This window comes from Nomascus leucogenys, chromosome 1a (genome assembly GCF_006542625.1).
Source record: "Nomascus leucogenys isolate Asia chromosome 1a, Asia_NLE_v1, whole genome shotgun sequence".
NCBI lineage: Eukaryota > Metazoa > Chordata > Mammalia > Primates > Hylobatidae > Nomascus > Nomascus leucogenys.
This window is the reverse complement of record NC_044381.1, coordinates 67,322,869-67,343,286: the sequence shown is the minus strand read 5'-3', so window position 1 is coordinate 67,343,286 and position 20,418 is coordinate 67,322,869. Positions and strand designations below refer to the sequence as shown.

The 20,418-nt window shown below is 42.5% G+C and overlaps 2 protein-coding genes across 3 annotated transcripts in view; one reads left to right on the top strand and one right to left on the bottom strand.

Annotated features, from left to right (window-relative positions):
* The window catches only part of ATL1 (atlastin GTPase 1), a 100,770-nt gene extending 87,348 nt beyond the window's left edge, over positions 1-13,422 (bottom strand). Inside the window, exon 1 of the mRNA XM_030810281.1 lies at positions 13,306-13,422. The gene's annotated coding sequence lies outside the window, so the exon portion shown is untranslated. The remainder of the gene's footprint in view (positions 1-13,305) is intronic.
* A 98-nt stretch (positions 13,423-13,520) lies between these two features.
* The window catches only part of MAP4K5 (mitogen-activated protein kinase kinase kinase kinase 5), a 122,470-nt gene continuing 115,572 nt past the window's right edge, over positions 13,521-20,418 (top strand). The window contains exons 1-2 of one of the 2 annotated variants that reach the window (XM_003267666.3): positions 13,521-13,725; positions 14,015-14,231. In XM_003267666.3, the coding sequence (XP_003267714.1) occupies positions 14,124-14,231 (108 nt within the window). In that variant the 5' untranslated portion in view covers positions 13,521-13,725; positions 14,015-14,123. Of the gene's footprint in view, positions 13,774-14,014; positions 14,232-20,418 lie in introns of both variants that reach the window. The other variant, XM_003267665.3, reaches the window with a different exon arrangement.

The window sequence follows — 20,418 nt, the reverse complement described above, 5'->3', positions numbered from 1 at the left end:
GAGACAGTATTATAAACTCATCAGCCCATAAAGGATAACTGGATCCAAATTATTTTTGACAAAATTGGGACCCCTCCACATGGAACTTTATTTGCCTAACAGGTAATCCAATGAAGGCTGTGGACAAAAATTTTGGGTAAAGTAGTTTTCATAGCAGTTTGATTTTTTAAAAAACTTCTTTTACCCTCTTTTTTTTTTCTTCAGTTTCAAATGAGTTTCTAACATTTACATTTTAGTTAGAATTGTCTGAACTGTGTAAGAAAAACAAAATCCCCAAGTGGCTTTCAATTAGCAGTACCGTAAACAGTGAGTTTTATTTCAACACCAGTAGTTTAATAACAACAGATTCAAAGCAGGCAGAAAAGAGAGAAATAGAGAGCTTCAGAAGATCTGATGAACTATAGCTGAAGGTGAAACATTTGAGCTCTGGATTTTTCTTGCTGTAATTTGGCCATCAGTTTAAAAAGGTGCACAAGGATGAGTCATAATATGTAACCAGCTGGAGTCCTAGAAAACCTTTGAACTTTCTCATGTTTTTGGAAACATAAGCTACTGGAGTTCCAACCCTTCCTCCCTTTTATCTACCTTCTCCACCAAATCCCCAACCAGGGCCAACATGGATACTCGCATGTGCCTTTCTAACTGCAGCTCCTCCCTTAACTTTTGTATCTATTTTTCCTGCTTTAACAATTTCTCAGTAGCCAGTCTTAACACAGCAACAGCACACCTGGTATCCTTATTGTACTTTAACATCTTAGGTCCTTGCACTACATGCTTACTCCCCACTGGAATTTTCTAAGCATCCCTGTACTCAAGCAGCAGCCCACAAAGGTCGAGCAGTTGGACAATTTCACCCCACATGGTTGCTGTTGACCACCCTGGGATTCCCATTGCAGACACCCCTTCCTGAATCTTCCTTTGGTCTCTTAGATCCTGTTTGTGATGCCGATTGTTACAAGAAAAGCCCAGGATTTTACAGAAAAATGGTCTCCCAAACTGGGAGGGAGCTGAGACCAAAAAGTGACTCAGACAGTTCAGATTGGCAAGTAGACGAGTTTATTAGGACTTACATACAGGGCGCTCCTGAGCAGCAGCAGCACAGCTCTAGAGATCTGTGCTACTTTCCATCTCTAAACTGCCTTTAATTTTCTGGCTCTTTGCCTACTGTGTTTGAGCAATGAGACTGTTTTTCTTGGTAGGTTCCCAGATACTCTCCATGATGTTTGGGTTCTCAGAAACACCTGTTCCTTGGCTGGGCATCATGGCCTTGGCTCACAGCCTGGCCTTCCAAGTTCAAGCAGTGGACACACACCCTTCAGTAATCTGGTGAGGGACCTGTTACATTATAGTTGGCTTCCTTTTTTTTTTTTTTTTTTTGAGAGTGGGTCTCACTCTGTCACTCAGGCTGGAGTGCAGTGGTACAGTCATAGCTCATTGCAGCATCCATCTCCCGGGATCATGCAATCCTCCTGCTTCAGCCTTCTAAGTAGCTGCATTTATAGCATCATGCCACCATGCCTGGCTAATTTTTTCCCAACTTTTAGTAGAGATGAGGTCTCACGATGTTCCCCAGGCTGGTCTCAAACTCCTGAGCTCAAGCAATCCTCCCACTTCAGCCCCCCAAAGCTCTGAGATTACAAGTGTGAGCCACCACCGCCCAGCCACCTTATTTTCTAATGCTGGCTCCTCTTATGTTTTCAAAATGGCAGTTGCCATTCTAGTCACATCAGAAGCAGACACCCATGCCTAGAGACAGAATAAGTCATGTCTGTGTCTTGTGTACCCTGTTAATAGCAAGGAAAACCTTCCTAGAAGCACTCCAGCAGAGTTTTCCTCGTGTGTCATTGTCCAGAATTGTCCAAGCCTAAACCATTCCTTTAATAAGAAAAATGAGCCTAGACCAATCAAGATTTATTCCCTAAGATGGGGGAGTGTCTGAGTCTCCCCTGATGGACAAGCCACTTGTAAAAGGTCAACAAAATTGTGGTTCTGATAGTAAGGAGAGAGAAAAGAGGGTAGTTATTGGGCCCAAGGGCCAAAGTGATCATCATGGCTTCCAATTTCCCATAACCCTTGACTCATACTTCATCTGGTGGGGTCACCCAACCCTAGTCTCAGAGGATCCAAGTCCTTAGTGCTCTCATCTTCATTGGGTTGCTTCAGTTTCCCACTGTCAAGTAATATTAGAGATGTGAATACTAAGAGACACCCTAGTGAATACCTGGGATTCCAGACATAGCCTTCCTTGTTCCCTTTGTGGAGCAATAACCAATTTCCCCACGGTAGTTAGAATCAACAATGATCCCCTTCTCTAACTGTTGATTTAGTGATCTGAAGACTCCAAAATAGCCAGATGGCAGTTTCAGCTTCCCATTAAATAGAACTGTGACCATGTCATCTGGGGAAAGTATCAATCCCTTGGGCACTAGGGCCTCCAAACCCACCAAGTCCAATGCTATAGGGACAATATGATAAAATTGTAGAGAAAAAAAATTTCAAGGGAGTTATTAGGAATAATAGAAGAGCCACTCCTACCTCTGCCTCTTGGTTCACAGGCCCATGCATTCTGAACATTGAGTAGATGACAACATATAATGATGACTGGGTTGAGTCCTACACTACATCCTTACAGAGGTTTTCTCTCAGCCAGCACCACGATTGATCCTTCTGCATAATTTCCTCCATCCTATCAAACTAGCTGTTCCTGAGTGATGGGTAAGATCAGTTAATTCCACAGGCATGACTCTGCTGCCACACTTCCCTCATAATAAAATTACTTTCTTGCTCAAAGATATTTGTGATACATGGTGATAAAACAAGGCATTCCATTAGGCCATGAATTGTGGCACTAATAGAAGCTTTCCAAGCAGGGAAGGTAAACCTCTTCCTAGAATATGTATCTATTCCCATGATGACAGATCACTCTTCCCTTTATAATGAAAGGAATCTAGTGAAATTAAACTGCCACCAGATGGTTGACTAATCTGTCAAGGGAACAGTATCATACTGGGGTCTCCGCAGTCTGCTACTAATCACTCCATAGTGGCAGTAACTGAATTATCCTTGGCAAGTAGAAGTCTACATTGTTGAATCTATTGTTAGCTTACATTCCTATTGTCACGTAGGCCCACTGAGCAAGCACTAGAGTGACTGTGTAAAGAGGCTGATTGACACCTGTAGAACAGATCTGCTTGTATAACTATCGAGATGGATGCCCTCTGCTGGGCAGTATTGTAGTTCACAGATATTTTCACATGCTGGGCAATTTTAAGAATCCATCCATAATACTTCTCCCACTGACTTCCTTATCTCAAATCTTCTTCTTTCCAAGTAATTGACCAACCTATTAGCTACCGTGCATAAATCAGTACAGATCCACACCTCAGATCAACTCTTCTTCCTAAAAAAGAGGACAACCAGATGTATTGTTCAAAGTTATATCCACTGGGAGAATTTCTCCTCCCCACTATCTTTCAGGGCCACCCCATTATGGTGTGGGCACAGAATTCTGTGGCTGTCTGCTTCAAGTTGGTGCTAGCATACATGCAGACCATTAATAAACCAAGCCTAAACTTTTTCTTCCCCTGCTAAATGGCTATGAGCCTATAGATAATGGGTTGAAAAAAAAACAGATGGCAAAGAAGTAAGGGCAGGTCCAATGGACATTTGTTCCATGTGATTTACTTGTGTCTTCCAGATCATCTCAGGCTACCTCAATGTATACTCTTCCATTTGACAATGGAATTCTGCTGCCCATATTCAATTTATGATCCAGTAAATTAGGTAACACCCAATTTATTTTATTTTATTTTTTTAATTTTACTTTAAGTTCTGGGAGACCTGTACAGAATGTGCAGGTTACATAGGTATACATATGCCATGGTGGTTTGCTGCACCTATCGACCCGTCATCTAGGTTTTAAGCCCCGCATGCATTAGGTATTTGTCCTAGTGCTCTCTCTCCCCTTGCCCCCAACGCCCTCCCCCGACACCACAGGCCCCAGTGTGTGATGTTCCCCTCCCTGTGTCCACGTGTTCTCATTGTTCAACTCTCACTTGTGAGTGAGAACATGCAGGGTAACTCCCAATTTCTAAAGAGCAGTTCATGTCACATAGTTACTTAGTATCCTATGGTCAGGAGTCTAGCCTCTACTAAGGCCTAGAAGTAAATCAAGAGTTGCCTTTCAAACAGACAATAGCTGTCAGCAGATAACAGCACATTCTTTTTTTTTTTTTTTTTTTTTTTGAGATGGAGTCTCGCTCTGTTGCCCAGGCTGGAATGCAGTGGCGCCATCTCGGCTCACTTGCAAGCTCCACCTCCTGGGTTCACGCCATTCTCCTGACTCAGCCTCCCAAGTAGCTGGGACTACAGGTGTCCACCACTGAGCCTGGCTAATTTTTTGTATTTTTAGTAGAGACGGGGACCATGGTCTCGATCTCCTGACCTTCCAATCCACCTGCCTCGGCCTCCCAAAGTGCTGGGATTACAGGCGTGAGCCACCACACCTGGCCAACAGCATATTCTTATACCAAAATCCTAGGGGTCTGCATTGGGATTCTCCTACTGGGCTTGCAAGAGATTCCATACAGTATCCTATTTACCATTGGGTCCACTGAATCCTAAAGCCTAAGTGTCAGGGCAGCTTGCATCATAGCCTGGACCTTCTGTAGTATATTATGTAGTTCCAAGTGATATGAACAAGGTGGCAGTCATACAGGTTACATGGGTCGAAGAGTAGCAAATGCAGTACATTGTCTCAAAATACAAACAGGCCAAACAAACACTGTGCATCTTTAAGGTGGATGATACAAGGTAGAGCACTACTTCCTTGTTAGAAATTTCACTAATGTGTCAGGTTCCTGAACTGGGTTTATCGCTTGTTCTCTGGTATTAGTGGTATTTTTTAAAGTATATAGGGTGGTTGCTATTTCCTGCTCACAAGGTGCAATTTGCATAATGTTATCAAGATAAAAGACTACAATGATATTCTACTAGATATCAAGGAAACAAAGGTCCCTCTGGAATGATACTCTATCATAGAACAGAAGTCTTTAAATATCCCTGAGGTAATACAGTGACAGTGCTGTTGCAATCATGTGAAAGCAAACTGCTTCTGATTATTTTTGCTGATGGGAATTGAAAAGAAAGCTACTTTCTAGTTTTCAAGTCAATAGCTACCTTCTAGGTGTCAAGAGCTGTTCTGATTTGCTCTAGTAAAGATCCCCCATATGTGGAACCACAACTATGACTGGCATCAACATTTGATTAAATTTTTAATAATCCACAGACATTCTCCAAAACTAATTTGGCTATTGCATGAGCCAAGGGGAGTTAAAAGGAAAAGACTTGTATCTTTCCTATCTTTAATGGTGGCACTAATCTCTGGGGAAATCACTAAATTTCCCCAGAGATCAAATTTAATTTTGGTATTCTACTTTGGCATGGGTAAGAAGTTAGCCAGGGAGGTTATACTTGTTCCTATCTATCATAATAGCTCCCTATAAACCTAATGTAGGAATTCTGCTACTCAATATATCTATACTCACATATATTTTGGGACTGGAAAAATAACTCCAGAGTGGATCTTTAGTCCCACTTGACTTTCTTAAATCTCGACTTTAATCACTGGAATTTTGGTGGTATTTTGAGACTGCAGAGATTAGTATTTAGAGCTAATATCAATTAACCTCCAGAACATATGAGAATCACCCATTCCTTAGTTCACAATCACCCTAGTAAAAGGCTACAAGTACCTCTGGAAATGGCCTTAGGGAAAAGTCACCATTTATACCTGGCTGCACTATGGCACTCTCCCTCAAAGACATCTGCCCTCACTCTTAATTAAGGGACTCCAGGTTTGTCAACTGGTTTGTCTAAGATTCAAGTAATATGCCTTGAATCTCTATTACAGAGATTTCAGTTAGGTTTCTACCAATCAGTCCCAGGATTTTTCCACCTACATATGTCAAATAGCACTTAAGTAGGCTGATGGTTTTATTCATTCCTAGAGACTCAGGGATCAATAGGATACCACCACCTATCCTTGCAATCAAAACATCCTGATTTCACTTCTTCCTGAAGGTTATTATAGTAACTGTGCTAAACATGTCTTTGACAGTTGAACCACCTGGCCTCTACCAGGATATAAAATCATGGATCCCAGTTTCAGTGTGGGCTCCCAATCATCATCTCTAATCTACTGAGGGCAGCCACACAAGAATTTTTCAAGGATATCTGTTCTCCCTCATTCAATGCCTTGAAAAGAGTAAATTGTACGGGCCCTCCCGGGCATGGTATGAATAGAGTATGACTAAGCAGAATGACTATAATAGAGCAAATCCAACATCCCATCTCCCTAAACCTTGAGATTCTTTCTTCTACAGTATGCCAGGGAAATTCTGGCATCTCAGCATACAGATTGTAAGCTATTATTGAGAGCAAGCTTCTAGTAACCCACTTAGAAGGACTTCCAGATGCTCAAGTCAACACAGCAAATCTGAATCCCAGTTAAGTATTTAGCAAGATCCTACAACATCTTCATTGTTAAGCTCTCCTCCAAGAGCATTCCATGTACTTCCCCATTAGGGCTATACTGAAACTCTTTCTTCTAACTCATATTTAAAGTTCTAAGCCTCATTCATATCTGCTCAAATGCCCCCATCCCATGTCATAGGTCCTAGGCCATCTCCACCAGTGCCCTTACCTTAGCATAACAGAACTAGGTCTCACGTTTAATTAACACTGCAATTCCAAAGCCTTTATAGTCAGGCCCCGGACTTGATCCTCAGCCATATCTTCCCCTTAGCTATAAGAGATAATGGATTTCTTCAAAGTGGTCAAGGAAGTTTTCTGATTTTCTACTCATGCCTGGTATTTGGAACCCGAAGCTATTTGTCTTTTTTTCGTGTACTCTCACAGAAGCAGTCAGAAGAGCCAAATGACACAACAATTTTAGTAAACCTCACTGTTACAGCAGCTAAGTGCTAGAGATTGATCTTTCAATGTTGTGCCCTACACTGACACTCCATTTCATGCCACTACTGATAGTTTGAGTAACTGTGATGCCACTCCATGCTATAGAATACCACTGTTTCGTTTTTCTTGGCAAGTAGTTTATACAAGTAATCATCAGATATGTGAGTAATATCATCCTAGAAAGCCATTTTGAGAGTCTCTTTTCTGAGACTAATTCTAATTCCTATAACTTTATCAATCAGGTTTCTGGGAAGAAAAAGCACAGAAAGAGAATATAATAACAGGACCATTTATAAAAATCAAAGCTGGGCGCAGTGGTGTGCACCCATAGTCCCAGCTACTTGGGAGGCTGAGGTAGGTGGATTGCTTGAGGCCAGGAGTTTGAGGCTGTGGTACAGTATGATAGCACTTGTTAACAGCCACTGCATTCTAGCCTGGGCAACAGAGCAAGACCTCATATCTAATACATAAATAAATGATTAAAAATGAGGACAGGGTTAAGTGAATCACCAATAGATAGCGAGGAATCCTGAGATTAGCAACAGTGGAAAGCCATTATTATCCTTGCTCTGCAGAAATAAAGAAAAGGAGAACTTACTGGAATCCTGCAAGGGCTATGCAGCTGTAGGATAGGACTGCAACTGTAGCATTGCAGCTTTTTCTGCTCATAACACTAGTCTACATGAGGTGTGGGCAAACTTTGGGCACCCTTTTGAACATACCTGTTATCATGTGAGGAAACCAATAAGGAACAGCATAAGATTATTTGTAATCTGCTATCTTTTCTTGGCTATTGAATTTGCAGACAAAATCAATTTGTGAGTTGAATACAGAAATCCTTCTACCAATTTTCACATAAACCTTAAAACCACTCTGACAATAAAGGTTAACAGAAACAGCTTTTCAACTGTATTAGTCCGTTTTCACACTGCTGATAAAGACATACCCAAGACTGGGCAATTTACAAAAGAAAGAGGTTTAATTGGATTTACAGTTCCACGTGGCAGGGGAAGCCTCACAATTGTGGCAGAAGGCAAGGAGGAGCAAGTCAAGTCCTACATGGATGGCAGCAGGCAAAGGGAGGGCTCATGCAGGGGAACACCCCTTTTTAAAACCATCAGATCTCATGAGACTTATTCACTATCACAAGAACATGACAGGAAAGATTTGCCCCCATGATTCAATTACCTCCTACCAGGTCCCTCTCTCACGTGGGAATTCAAGATGAGATGTAGGTGGGCACACAGCCAAACCATATCATTCTGCCCCTGGACCCTCCCAAATCTTATGTCCTCACGTTTCAAAACCAATCATGCCTTCCCAACAGTCCCCCAAAGTGTTAACTCATTTCGGTGTTAACTCAAAAGTCCACAGTCCAACGTCTCATCTGAGACAAGGCAAGTCCCTTCCACCAATGAGCCTGTAAAATCAAAAGCAGGTTAGTTACTTCCTAGATCCAGGGGGAGTACAGGCATTGGGTAAATACAGCCATTCGAAATGGGAGAAATGGGCCAAAACAAAGGGGCTACAGGCCCCCCGCAAGTATGAAATCAAGCGGGGCAGTCAAATCTTAAAGCTCCAAAATGATCTCCTTTGACTCCATGTCTCACATCTAAGTCATGCTGATGCAAGAGGTTGGTTCCCATGGTCTTGGGCAGCTCTGCCCCTGTGGCTTTGCAGGGTACACCCTTCCTCTGGCTGCTTTCATGGGATGGTGTTGAGTGTCTGAAGCTTTTCCAGGTGCACAGTGCAAGCTGTCAGTGGATCTACCATTCTGTGATCTGGAGGACAGTGGCCCTCTTCTCACAGCTCCACTAGGCAGTACCTCAGTAGGAACTCTGTGTGGGGGCTCTAACCCCACATTTCCCTTTCACACTGCCCTAGCAGAGGTTCTCCACGAGGGCCCTACCCCTGCAGAAAACTTCTGCCTGGACATCCAGGCATTTCCATACATCATCTGAAATCTAGGCAAAGGTTCCCAAACCTCAATTCTTGACTTCTGTGTACTAGCAGGCTCAACACCACGTGGAAGCTGCCAAGGCTTGAGGCTTGCACCCTCTGAAGCCACGGCCCCAGCTCTATGTTGGCCCCTTTCAGCTGCGGCCGGAGCAGCTGGAATGCAGGGCGCCAAGTCTCTAGGCTACACACAGCACAGGGACTCTGGGCCACTTTTTCCTCCTAGGTCTCCGGGCCTGTGATGGGAAGGTCTGCCATGAAGACCTCTGACATGCCCTGGAGGCATTTTCCCCACTGTCTTGGGAATTAATATTCAGCTCTTTGTTACTTATGCAAATTCCTGCAGCCCGCTTGAATTTTTCCTCAGAAAATGGGATTTTCTTTTCCATTGTATTGTCAGGCTGCAAATTTTCCAAACTTTTATGCTCTGCTTCCCTTATAAGACTGAATGCTTTTAACAACACCCTAATCACCTCTTGAATGCTCTGCTGCTTAGAAATTTCTTCTGCCAGATACCCTAAATCTTCTCTCTCAAGTTCAAAGTTCCACAAACCTCTAGGGCAGGGGCAAAATGCCACCAGTGTCTTTGCTAAAACGTAACAAGAGTCACCTTTGCTCCAGTTCCAACAAGTTCCTCATCTCCATCTGAGACTACCTCAGCCTGGACCTTATTGTTATATCACTATTAGCATTTTTGTCAAAGCCATTCAACAAGTCTCTAGGAAGTTCTAAACTTTCCCACATTTTCCTGTCTTCTTCTGAGCTCTCCAAACTGTTCCAACCTCTGCCTGTTACCCAGTTCCAAAGTTGCTTCCATATTTTCAGGTTACTTTACAGCAACATCTCACTCTACTGCTACCAATTTTTTTTTTTTTTTTTTTTTTTTTTTGAGACAGAGTTTCACTCTTGTTGCCCAGGCTGGAGTGCAATGATGCATTCTTAGCTCACTGCAGCCTCCACTTCCTGGGTTCAAGTGATTCTCCTGCCTCAGCCTCCTGAGTAGCTGGGATTACAGGCATGCACCACCACGCCTGGATAATTTTGTAGTTTTAGCAGAGATGGGGTCTCTCCATGTTGGTCAGGCTGGTCTCAAACTCCCGACCTCAGATGATCCGCCCACCTTGGCCTCCCAAAGTGCTGGGATTACAGGCATGGGCCACTGCGCCAGACCTCAATTTAATGTATTAGTCTGTTTTCATGCTGCTGATAAAGACAAACCTGAGACCAGGCAATTTACAAAAGAAAGAGGTTTAACTGGACTTATAGTTTCATGTGTCTGGGAAGCCTCACAATCATGGCAGAATGCAAGGAAAAGCAAGTCATGTCTCACACGGATGGCAGCAGGCAAAGAGAGGGAGCTTGTGCAGGGGAACTCCTCTTTTTAAAACCATCAGATCTCATGAGACTTATTCACTATCATGAAAACAGCATGGGAAAGACTTGCCCTCATGATTCATTACCTCCTACTGGGTCCCTCCCACAACACATGGGAATTCAAGATGAGATTTGGGTGTGGACATAGACAAACCATATCAGTAACATATCTGATGATCAATTCAAACTGGATAAAAGGGATATGGACTGCCTTCCTCACCTCTTCTTTTTAAAACTCTCATCCTAATGACCTGATACTGATGCTGAATGAGATACATGTTCTATTGCCATCTAGAACAAAAAATATAAAAATTGCCCTATATTTGGAAAACAAGGTTTATGCCTCAAAAGACAAGTGGCCCTAATTAGTAAAACAATAGTTTAATAATAATATTTAAAAATCCAAATCATAATTGTGGCAATGTCTTCCAACATTTAATTGATTTCTGTTTAACAGATCTATGGAGCAGTCAACTGAATCACAGAGTTACATGTTGAAATTAGTTTATGTTGGCAGATTAATCAGGAGATTACTATATTGCTTAAATCTGTATGTTCAATAGACTAAAGTTATCGTCCTTATGCTCTGTCCTATCACACTTGAAGGTTTAATTAGCCATTTTGTCTTGGATAATAAATTGTGAACCTTAGCTTTATATAAGACAAAGCATTTTATGTCCCCCAATTCTTTTTTATTCAGCCCTGGCTAAAGTTAGAGCTGAAATTAGAGGCCACAGATTACAGTTAGCATTTTACTGAAGAACTTTCAAAGAAGGAAAGTACATTACAAAGCATGTGGCAAACCATTACCATATATTATACTGATAAGGGTAAAAGCTGAAAAATATTTACATGTCAGCATGAAGACACTAAGAATGCATGACAATTAGGTTGGAATGAAGGACCTATCAAGCCATATTTATTCTCATTCCATACCTTGTCATATGAAATTAGGTGGTTTGTAAGAAATTCTCTGGTCATTTACCATGACATAACTAACATATTATTACATAAACTTCAACCTTGAAATTGTTTGCTTAATTGTCTAGGATGTAAAATTAAATTTACTCAGTGTATATTTAAGTAAATTGAATTTGAATTTCTTTACAAAGCAACCCACTTCACTGATCTTGTTAAAATTAACTCAACCAGTATTTTAAAAATCCTTAAGATTCTTTTGGAGTTAGTATAAAACAAATGTTTTCCTCTTTGCATGAATTGCGGTACAAGTAAAATAATGATTATAGCAGACACATTTTTTAACCACCACATAGAGTCTTGACTTTTTCCATGCCATCTGCCTCTAGGTTGATGGTCAAAGCATATGGATCGGCCATTACTGGCAACATAAAATATCTGTACTCCAGGGTCTTGTTGAAGCCTATGATCCCAAACATTTTATTGCCTAATTCATTTTAAATGCTGTATTTCAAGAATAACATGCTTAAAGGATTGTCAGGATATTTGTCCTTGTCTCAAACTGGGCATTCAGTTTCTACTTTATGAAGAAGGCTCATTAAATAAAAGTTTTTGAAGTCTTTGCATTAGGAAAATATGTGCCTCTTTCTTGATCAATTGGTTACTCTTGATCTCAAAAACACTATAAAATCCTCTGGTTGGCCGATTTGTCACACTGTTCTGGTTTCGTATTTTCCTTCTCTTTAACTTCATACTAGTTTGCCCACGTATTTTTATCTTGTTTTTCTGTATGCTGCCTGAAATTCCCTGGAGTAATGCAAGTATAAATATGTAAGAATAAATATATTTCAGACTAGATACACGATCAATGCTTATAGGGGCAGAGGAAAAAAATCCCAAATGAATCTATGACAGTAAACAAGTACTAAGATACCAATAGAACATTTGAAGAGATTTTGAGTCATCGAAGCCAAAAGTATGTGCCCACCATAACAAGTGCCAAGAATCCTTGAAAGAAGGGACTGTTCTTCAACAATTTTTTCAATGCAGCAAACACATAGGCTTTGTCCATGAAGCATGTAAGTCTGGGCTTACTTATGTTCCCCAAATAAGTGCCCTTTGTGTGCGGAGCACAAGAAAATACATATATGCCCTGTCCTGTTAAGGTGCGAATTTCATTTCTACATTATACAATTATCAACAATAAGGAGTATATTTCTCAAGAACAGAATAAAAAATTGGAAGTTCAAAGCCACATGCCAACATCTCCAACTTGCTCTTTTGTGATGTTTCAGTCACTAAATGCAGTGGCTGAGTGTTATCTGGCTTTTCTGTTCAAATTCTCTATGAGGCTCCAGAAATAACTTAGCCAGTATAATGTAACACTGGCAACTTAATTTCTACCTTCAGAGCAAGACTGGAACTGAAACTGCAAAACAGCTTGTGAAATATCAGCCAAATTACTTCCCCGAACTCCTGTTCCATATATGCTGTGCATTGTTAAGTATTTTAAGACCTCTTATATTCGATAACCCCCTTTACCATCCTGTAAAACGCTTTATAAACACTTTCCTGGGTGTCAGATGCAAAATCTTACCCTCTTCAACCTGCAGATAAGGACACTGAGATGTTGCCAAATACGCTGTTTTGTCCCAGAGCACACACTGAGGAAGTGGTAGGACCAGAACCAGTCTGTGACCCCTGACTTTGTTTTACTTTTGCGGAACTCCTGATCTCATTAAAGGTGCAATACCAGCGATGAGACACTGCGTGTGCCCAACAGGGACAAAGGTCGTTGAGCAGTCCTAGGAATTCAGACTTACAGAAATGTCTCAGAAGGCAGGTTGTGCAGGTGTGCAGTGCAGCCTCAAACTGGTACCACCGGGAATGGTTTGCAAAACAGGAAGGTGCAGTAGGGTGTGCCGGGACTTAGTTAACCTGGCACTCCCCCACCTCCTTCCCTGGCGCCCCGCTGCCAGGTTACTTCTGGCCAGGTGCCCTTAATGTACCTTTTCCGTGTTTAACTTGGAGGGCTACGTTCCCATCGCCCTTCTTCCTCTACCCGTCACCCTACAGGCCTACCTGAGAAATGTGGGGACGGTTTAGCCAAGGCCCGTTGGCCCACGAATGCCCAGGAGTGTCCCTTATTTCTGAGAGTGGGAGCGAGACAGCCCAGGCCCTGCAAGGACGCGCCCGGCTAGGGGGGCGCGGTGGCGCGGTCGGGAGGGTGTTGTGTCCTCAGCAGGCCTCAGGGCGGCACTCTGGTTCCGCGGCCGAAGAGCTCGGGCGGGCCGCTGGGCGCCGACCCATGCTGGCTGGGAACGTGTCTCCCGGTGACGCAGCCCCGGGTGGGGAACGTGGTGCGGCGGCGGCGGCGACTGTACGCGCCTCCGCCGCCCCCGAGAGGACGCGCGGTGCAGCGGCTGAGTAGCGGCGGCGGCGACGGCAAACCCGGAGCTGCCGGCCGGCGCGGGGGAGGAGGACGCGGGTGCGGTCTAGGAAGTAGGTCCTGGGCTCCGCGCTCAACAAAGACGGGGCCGCCCCCATCAAGTACCGAGCCGGCCCTGGGCCCCGGCTGGCGGGGAGGCCTCGTCGGGCAGTTCGCGGGCGGCCGGGGAGGGGGAAGGGCCGCAGCCCGAACGGGGATACGGGGTGCTGGGGCCCCTTCCAGGCCCGTTTCTCTTCCACGGCCCCTGGCGGGACGGAAGGGAAGGGGCCGGGCCGCGAGGGCGCGGGCCGCTCGGGGTCGTAGCCTGCGACGCCGACCAGCCTTTGCTCGTCCCTGGTGCAGGCGGAGCTGCGGGCGGAGGCTCCATGTTGGGAAGCGGCGCCGTTCGTGCTCGTTAGCGGGAATCCGGGATCCGCGGGGTGAGCTGGCGGGGGCCGGGCCCTAAGCGAAGATGGAGGCCCCGCTGCGGCCTGCCGCGGACATCCTGAGGCGGAACCCGCAGCACGACTACGAGCTCGTCCAGAGGGTCGGCAGCGGCACCTACGGGGACGTCTACAAGGTAAGTGAGGCTGGCTGTGCTTTTTTCCTGCGGTCGACTGGGTCCGGGAATGGGGCCACTTTCCGGCGAAGTATTGGGGCGAGAGGAGGATGCTTTTATTGTCGCCTCTTGGGGAGAAAGCAGCCGGGGTCCCTTTTACTCGGTTCTGAGCACCCTCGACTCATAGCTTGTTCTAATCGCTACCAACAGGCAGAACTAACCACACAGTTGCAAACTGCTGTTGCACTTTTTTTGTGGTTAAAGGCTTTTTAATAGGACTTATTTATGGTGTTGAAGGGAATTTGAATCTGCTTGTGGAATTACACCAAAGGATGCTCTAGTGTTAGCATGGAAAAATGCTTCATGGAAGATAGGAAAGAATATTGCCATTCAGACATTTGCATTTTTTAAAAAAAATTTGTTTTAATGGATGAGTTTGACTAAAAAAGCCATATGAAACCCTATCTCTGAGCTTTAACTGTATGCAAACTAATATCGGTGACATGTATGCAAACATTATCCCTTATAAAAAGATGCTTTTACTGGTGGAAGTTTGATCGTTTGTTTTTGGTTGACGATAAAAATGTGATATTAACTTGCTGGGTTTTGTTTTACTTTAGCGGTTCCTTTCAGGGATTTATAACATCCCATAACCATGAGTGGATATGAGCTGCTGTCTTTGAATTGTACTCTTTTGTATTACTTAAGACAAATGATGAGAGTAAGTTACTCCTAATTTAGGATTTTAAAAAACATAGAGAAGCAAACCCAATTCCCCAAATCCGCTGAGTTCTTGAATGGTTCAGAGGAAAGAGATTGAGGTTGCCTTATGCTTTTTGTTGTGTGTTCCAAAAAGGGAGCATTAGTGCAGCCTATGAATATTAAGGGCAAATTTCTTTGCTTTTTGCAACAGCGTTGTTTATTAGATTTGATCGTGATATATATCACATTGTGCCAAACAACACTTCTGCATATCGCTGAAGTGGTTTTGTGTCATTTGGGTAATTAACCACTAGATTCTTCTACACAGGTGGTTCCCCTCTTTCTACTTACTTTTAATTTCCTCCCAATTAATATTAGCATTTCAAGGTGGTGGTATTATAGCCCTAGCACTCCTTGAGTCTACTGAGATAAACTGTAATGGATAGGCTTTTTATTCCTTAAACAAGCATTTGAGTCTTCTGTACCAGGCACTGGTAGAGGTATTGAGGTGATGAATTGTGAGCAAGGTTCCGGCTCTTACCTTGTGAATACCTTTGAACTCAAAGTGTATGTTTGTAACAATCCTCTTCTTTATGTAAAATTTGAGGTAGTTAACTTGGTTGTTTATCCAAAGATTAGCCATTTTGTGGAATGCTCTTTAGAAAATTGAAATTCCTGTTTCCTTTCTCAGTCTCATTTTTTAGTCATCTTTGTCTTATGATTCACTGTGTGTTAGACCAGTTCAATTTAGTTCATGTTAATTTACAATAGTTTAAATTCTACTTGTTGTATATATTCTCTTCTCCCTACTACAATAAAGTTTTAGGAGTATTTTCCCCATAAAGATCTTAAGACCTCCACCCTTTTTCTTCATAGATATAGTAACTAAAGCAACTATCTGGAGCAGGATTTTATTCATGCCCGGGAAAAGGCAAAGATTATATTTAAGGGGCAGCTAATGCCTGCCTTTTACCCTGGTGCCTTCCTGCCCTAGTCTCTCTTCTGCAGTTCCCAAACACAGAATCAAAAACCGAATATTCATCACACTCTACCTTCACCCCTTAACACATGGTCCCCTACCCTCATAATGTTGCTTCCTCACACTTACTTGTATATTCATTGCACACTAGGCCAGCGTCTGATTCTAAACATCCTTAAGGCATTCGTAGCTCCTTGTCTTTTGTTTTCCTTTGTTCTAATTACTTGGAATCACCTTCCACCCCTCCATTTCCACCTGTTGCTGTAATACCTGTCCATGAAATCCTTACCCAAATGCTCCTGAGCAAGACAGCCCTTCCCCCTTATTTCTCAGCCTCATCTACCACTCACTCTCCTTAGTCATTCTGCTCTAGTCACACTGGCCTGCTTGCTGCTCCTTAAATATAATAAGCATCTCCCCATCTTTGGGTCCTTGTTCTTCCTATTTCCTCTCTTCGTAATGTCTCCCCTTCACCACTGCCCCCCACTGTATGGCTTGCTCCCTTCCTCCTTTTTTTCACATCCTCCCGATCTTTTTTTCCTACTTTATTTTTTGCTTTGTACTTATCACCAACATAATGTTTTACTTATTTTTTGTTTTTTATTATCTATCTTGATTCACTAAAATACTCCATGATGGCAGGGATTTTAATCTCTTCACTGCTCTGTCTCTGATTATGCCTGCCACAGAGTAAGTACTTCCTAAAAATTTGATGAATAAATGAATGAATGAATATCAGACTCTGTCACCTAGTTCTCTGAGCATATGCTTTTGACTTCATAACACTAAGTTAGTATTTAATACTCTGTGTATTCCTGTAATGCCTTCTGTTTGTCTGTTTGTTTGGATACAGGGTCTCACTCTGTCCCCCAGGCTAGAGGGCAGTGGTGTGATCTTGGTTCATTGAAGCCTCAACCTCGTGGGCTGAAGTGATCCTCCCACCTCAGCCTCCCAAGTAGCTGGCACTACAGGTGTGTGCTACCATGTCTGGCTAATTTTTGTAATTTTTTAGTAGAGAGGGGGTCTTGCCATGTTTCCCAGGCTGGTCTTGAACTCCTGAGCTCAAATGATCTGCCTGCCTCAGCCTCCCAAAGTGTTGAAATTACAGGCATGAGCCACCACATCCAGCCCTATGATGCTGTCTAATGATACCCTGCATGTGTATTTTTATTACAAATTTCAACTATTTAAGTTCTCTGGGGAAATATTTCTGAAAAACTATTTTATAGTATATCCACTATCAGTGATCTAAGTCCTATAGAATTTTGTCAGTTTAAATTTACTCCTTAGTATGCCTAAAAACATGTAACCTGAAACTATAGTGCTGAATTTTTTAAGCTCTGGGCAATTAGAGTAATTTTACTATTTATCACTGTGTTTCTGATGAGCTGAAAATCCTAGGACGTTTTAGAAGTATTTTCAATGTAGGATATAAACTAGTGAAATACCTACAGTAAAGAATAATGAAGGTAAATTAGCCACTGTTCTACTCAGATAATATCCCCCTGTTTTTTTGAGAGAGGGTCTTGCGCTTTAGGCTGGAGTCCAGTGGCACGATCAGCTCACTGCAGCCTTGAACTCCTGGGCTTAAGGGATTCTCTCTCCTCAGCCTCCTCAGTAGCTGGGACTACAAGTGTGTGGCAACATGCCTGGCTAATTTTTTTTTTTTTTTTTTTTTTTTTAATGTAAAGACAGGGTCTTCCTATGTTGCCCAAGCTAGTCTCAAATTCTTGACCTCATGTGATCCTTCTGCCTCAGTCTCCCAAAGGGCTGGAATTAATAGGTGTGAGCCACCAAGCCTGGACTTACCCCACTTTTTTTTTTTTTTTTTTTTTTTTTTACGCCTTAGGTATCTTTTGAAGCAGGAGCTTTAAAAGGACTCTGGCTTTGAGAGTCTTCATAATTTACTTTTATGTTCATCAATACCACAGGTCCCCTCTGAAGCTTCCGTCTTTCCTGAGAATCCCCAAGAGGGAGAGTTCAATCTTATATTGGCTGTTCCTTGGTTGAAAGAAGAGGAGGAACATAAAGATTCTTCTAGATAAATGGAGTGAATCATTGAGGGCAAGAGCAGGAAATGGTAGAGGGGAAAGAAACACAGAAGAGAAAAGGAATTTGGTGGATGGTGGATGAAGGATTAAATTTCAACTGAGCAGCTTTTATTTGTAATTACTATAAAAATGTAGATTTGCCAACAGGAAGGATAAATCTGGAGATTTAGATTCTCAACTACCTTCTGACCACAAGGATCTAGAACAACTACAGCATCATGATACAGTTCATAATCAGTAGGTCAAGCCATTTGGGCAGTCCTTATCCAAATATTTGTATCAAAATTGCTTCCAGCCTAGATTTCAGAGAAGTTCTGGGAATCTGGCTTTTTATTTTTATTTATTATTATTATTATTATTTTTACCTTTCAGAGAATATAAATTTAGACTGGGCAATCCCATGAATTTTTTTCTAACCTTTATTGCTTTATCTGATTGATTATAGAAGAATAACATGTTTAGTTCCCAGAGGACAGAAACAGATGTCTCTTGCACCTCTTTGTAATGTAACAAACAAATGCTCAATAAATATTTGTTGAACAAATTAGTTGTAGAAAATTACTCAAGAGATAGGTACTGCTAATAATTTAATACAGTTTATTTCAGGCTTTTTTCCTAAATGTTTTAAAATCAATATTTCCAAAATGGCTTTTATATTTAATTTATGATGGGAATATGATATAGCTCTTTTTTCTGCTTGATTGAAATGACCAGCATTTTCCCTAGTTGTTAAATATTCTACAAAAGTACAATTTTTTTTTTGGTGATGGGGTCTTGCTGTGTTGCCCAGGCTAGAGTGCAGTGGTGTAATCACACAAAAGTATTTTTTTTTTGAGACGGAGTCTCGCAGTGTCGCCAGGCTGGAGTTCAGTGGCGCAATCTCAGCTTACTGCAACCTCCTGACTCCCTGGTTCAGGCGATTCTCCTGCCTCAGCCTCCTGAGTAGCTGGGATTACAGGCATGTGCCACCACACCCAGCTAATTTTTGTATTTCTAGTAGAGACGGGGTTTCACCATGTTGGCTAGGATGGTCTCGATCTCCTGACCTTGTGATCTGCCCATCTCAGCCTCCCAAAGTGCTGGAATTACAGGGTGAGCCACCGCACCCAGTCTAAAGCACTATTTTTAAAGGATCCATTGAATGAACCTTTATTTAGTTAATCATTCTAAGTTGCATATTTGTTATTTCTAGTTTTTAAACTTTTTTTTTGCAATTATAAATGATGTTATAATTTGCATAGAAGTCTTTGTCATGTAGTCTTATCACTAACCTGGGTTCCTCTGGATGCTAGATGAATTAGGTCTGCTATGGGGAATCTCCTTTATGTATACCTTCACTTTCTTTTCCTCCAGCCAAGTGTCACCATTCTGGAATGGCTTTAGGCACTTTGAAACATATCCCCAAGATCCCATTTTATAGAGACAAAGCTTAATGTATCATCACACTTCTAGAAGCATTCATTCATTAAAGAAGTATTTATTGAGTGCTGACAATGTGTTAGGATATGGGTATGCAAACATGAGATGAAGTACACTATCAATAAGGAACATATAGTTTAGTCAAGAAAACAGACGTGGCCAGGCGTAGTGGCTCACGCCTGTAATCCTAGCACTTTGGGAGGCCAAGGCTGGTGGATCACCAGAGGTCAGCAGTTTGAGACCAGCCCGGCCAACATGGCAAAACCCCATCTCTATTAAAAATACAAAAATTAGCCGGGCATGGTGGCAGGCGCCTGTAATCCCAGCTACTTGGGAGAGGCAAGAGAATTGCTTGAACCCGGGGGGCGGAGGTTGCAGTGAGCTGAGATTGCACCACTTCACTCCAGCCTGGGCAACAAAAGCAAAACTCCGTCTCAAAAAAAAAAAAAGAAAACAGACATGTAAGCAGTCATAATTTGGTAGAAAATTATATGCTAAAGAAGAGAAGTGGAAGAAATGCCCAACTCTGCCTTTATTGGGGATGAAGAAAGGGAGAAAGAGGAGTGTGAACCAAGGAAAATTAACAGAGGAGGGGGCGTTAACTGGATTTTTAAAAGAAGACTAGTGGTTTCTAGGTAGAGAAGATAGGAAAAGATATTCCAGGCTTTGGGTATGGTATGTGCAAACACCCGGAGGCTTGAGAAACCGTGATGAGTTTTGAAAGATCTGCATCTGTATTAATTCCAGGTTCAGTGTGACATCTGGCAGAGATGTCATTTCAATTATTTATTTTTATCATTTTATAGATGGAGAATAGAGGCTATTTTCTGGCAGGAAACACCAGCTAATGGACCCCATGTGTCATATCAAAGAATTTGGACCTTTTCAATTATTTTTATTTTTTTGAGACAGGGTCTTACTCTGTCACTTAGGCTGTAGTGTAGTGGCATGATCTCAGCTCACTAGACCCTCCGCCTCCCAGGCTCAAGTGATCCTCCCACTTAAGCCTCCTGAGTAGCTGGGACTGGCACACACTGCCATACCCAGCTAATTTCTG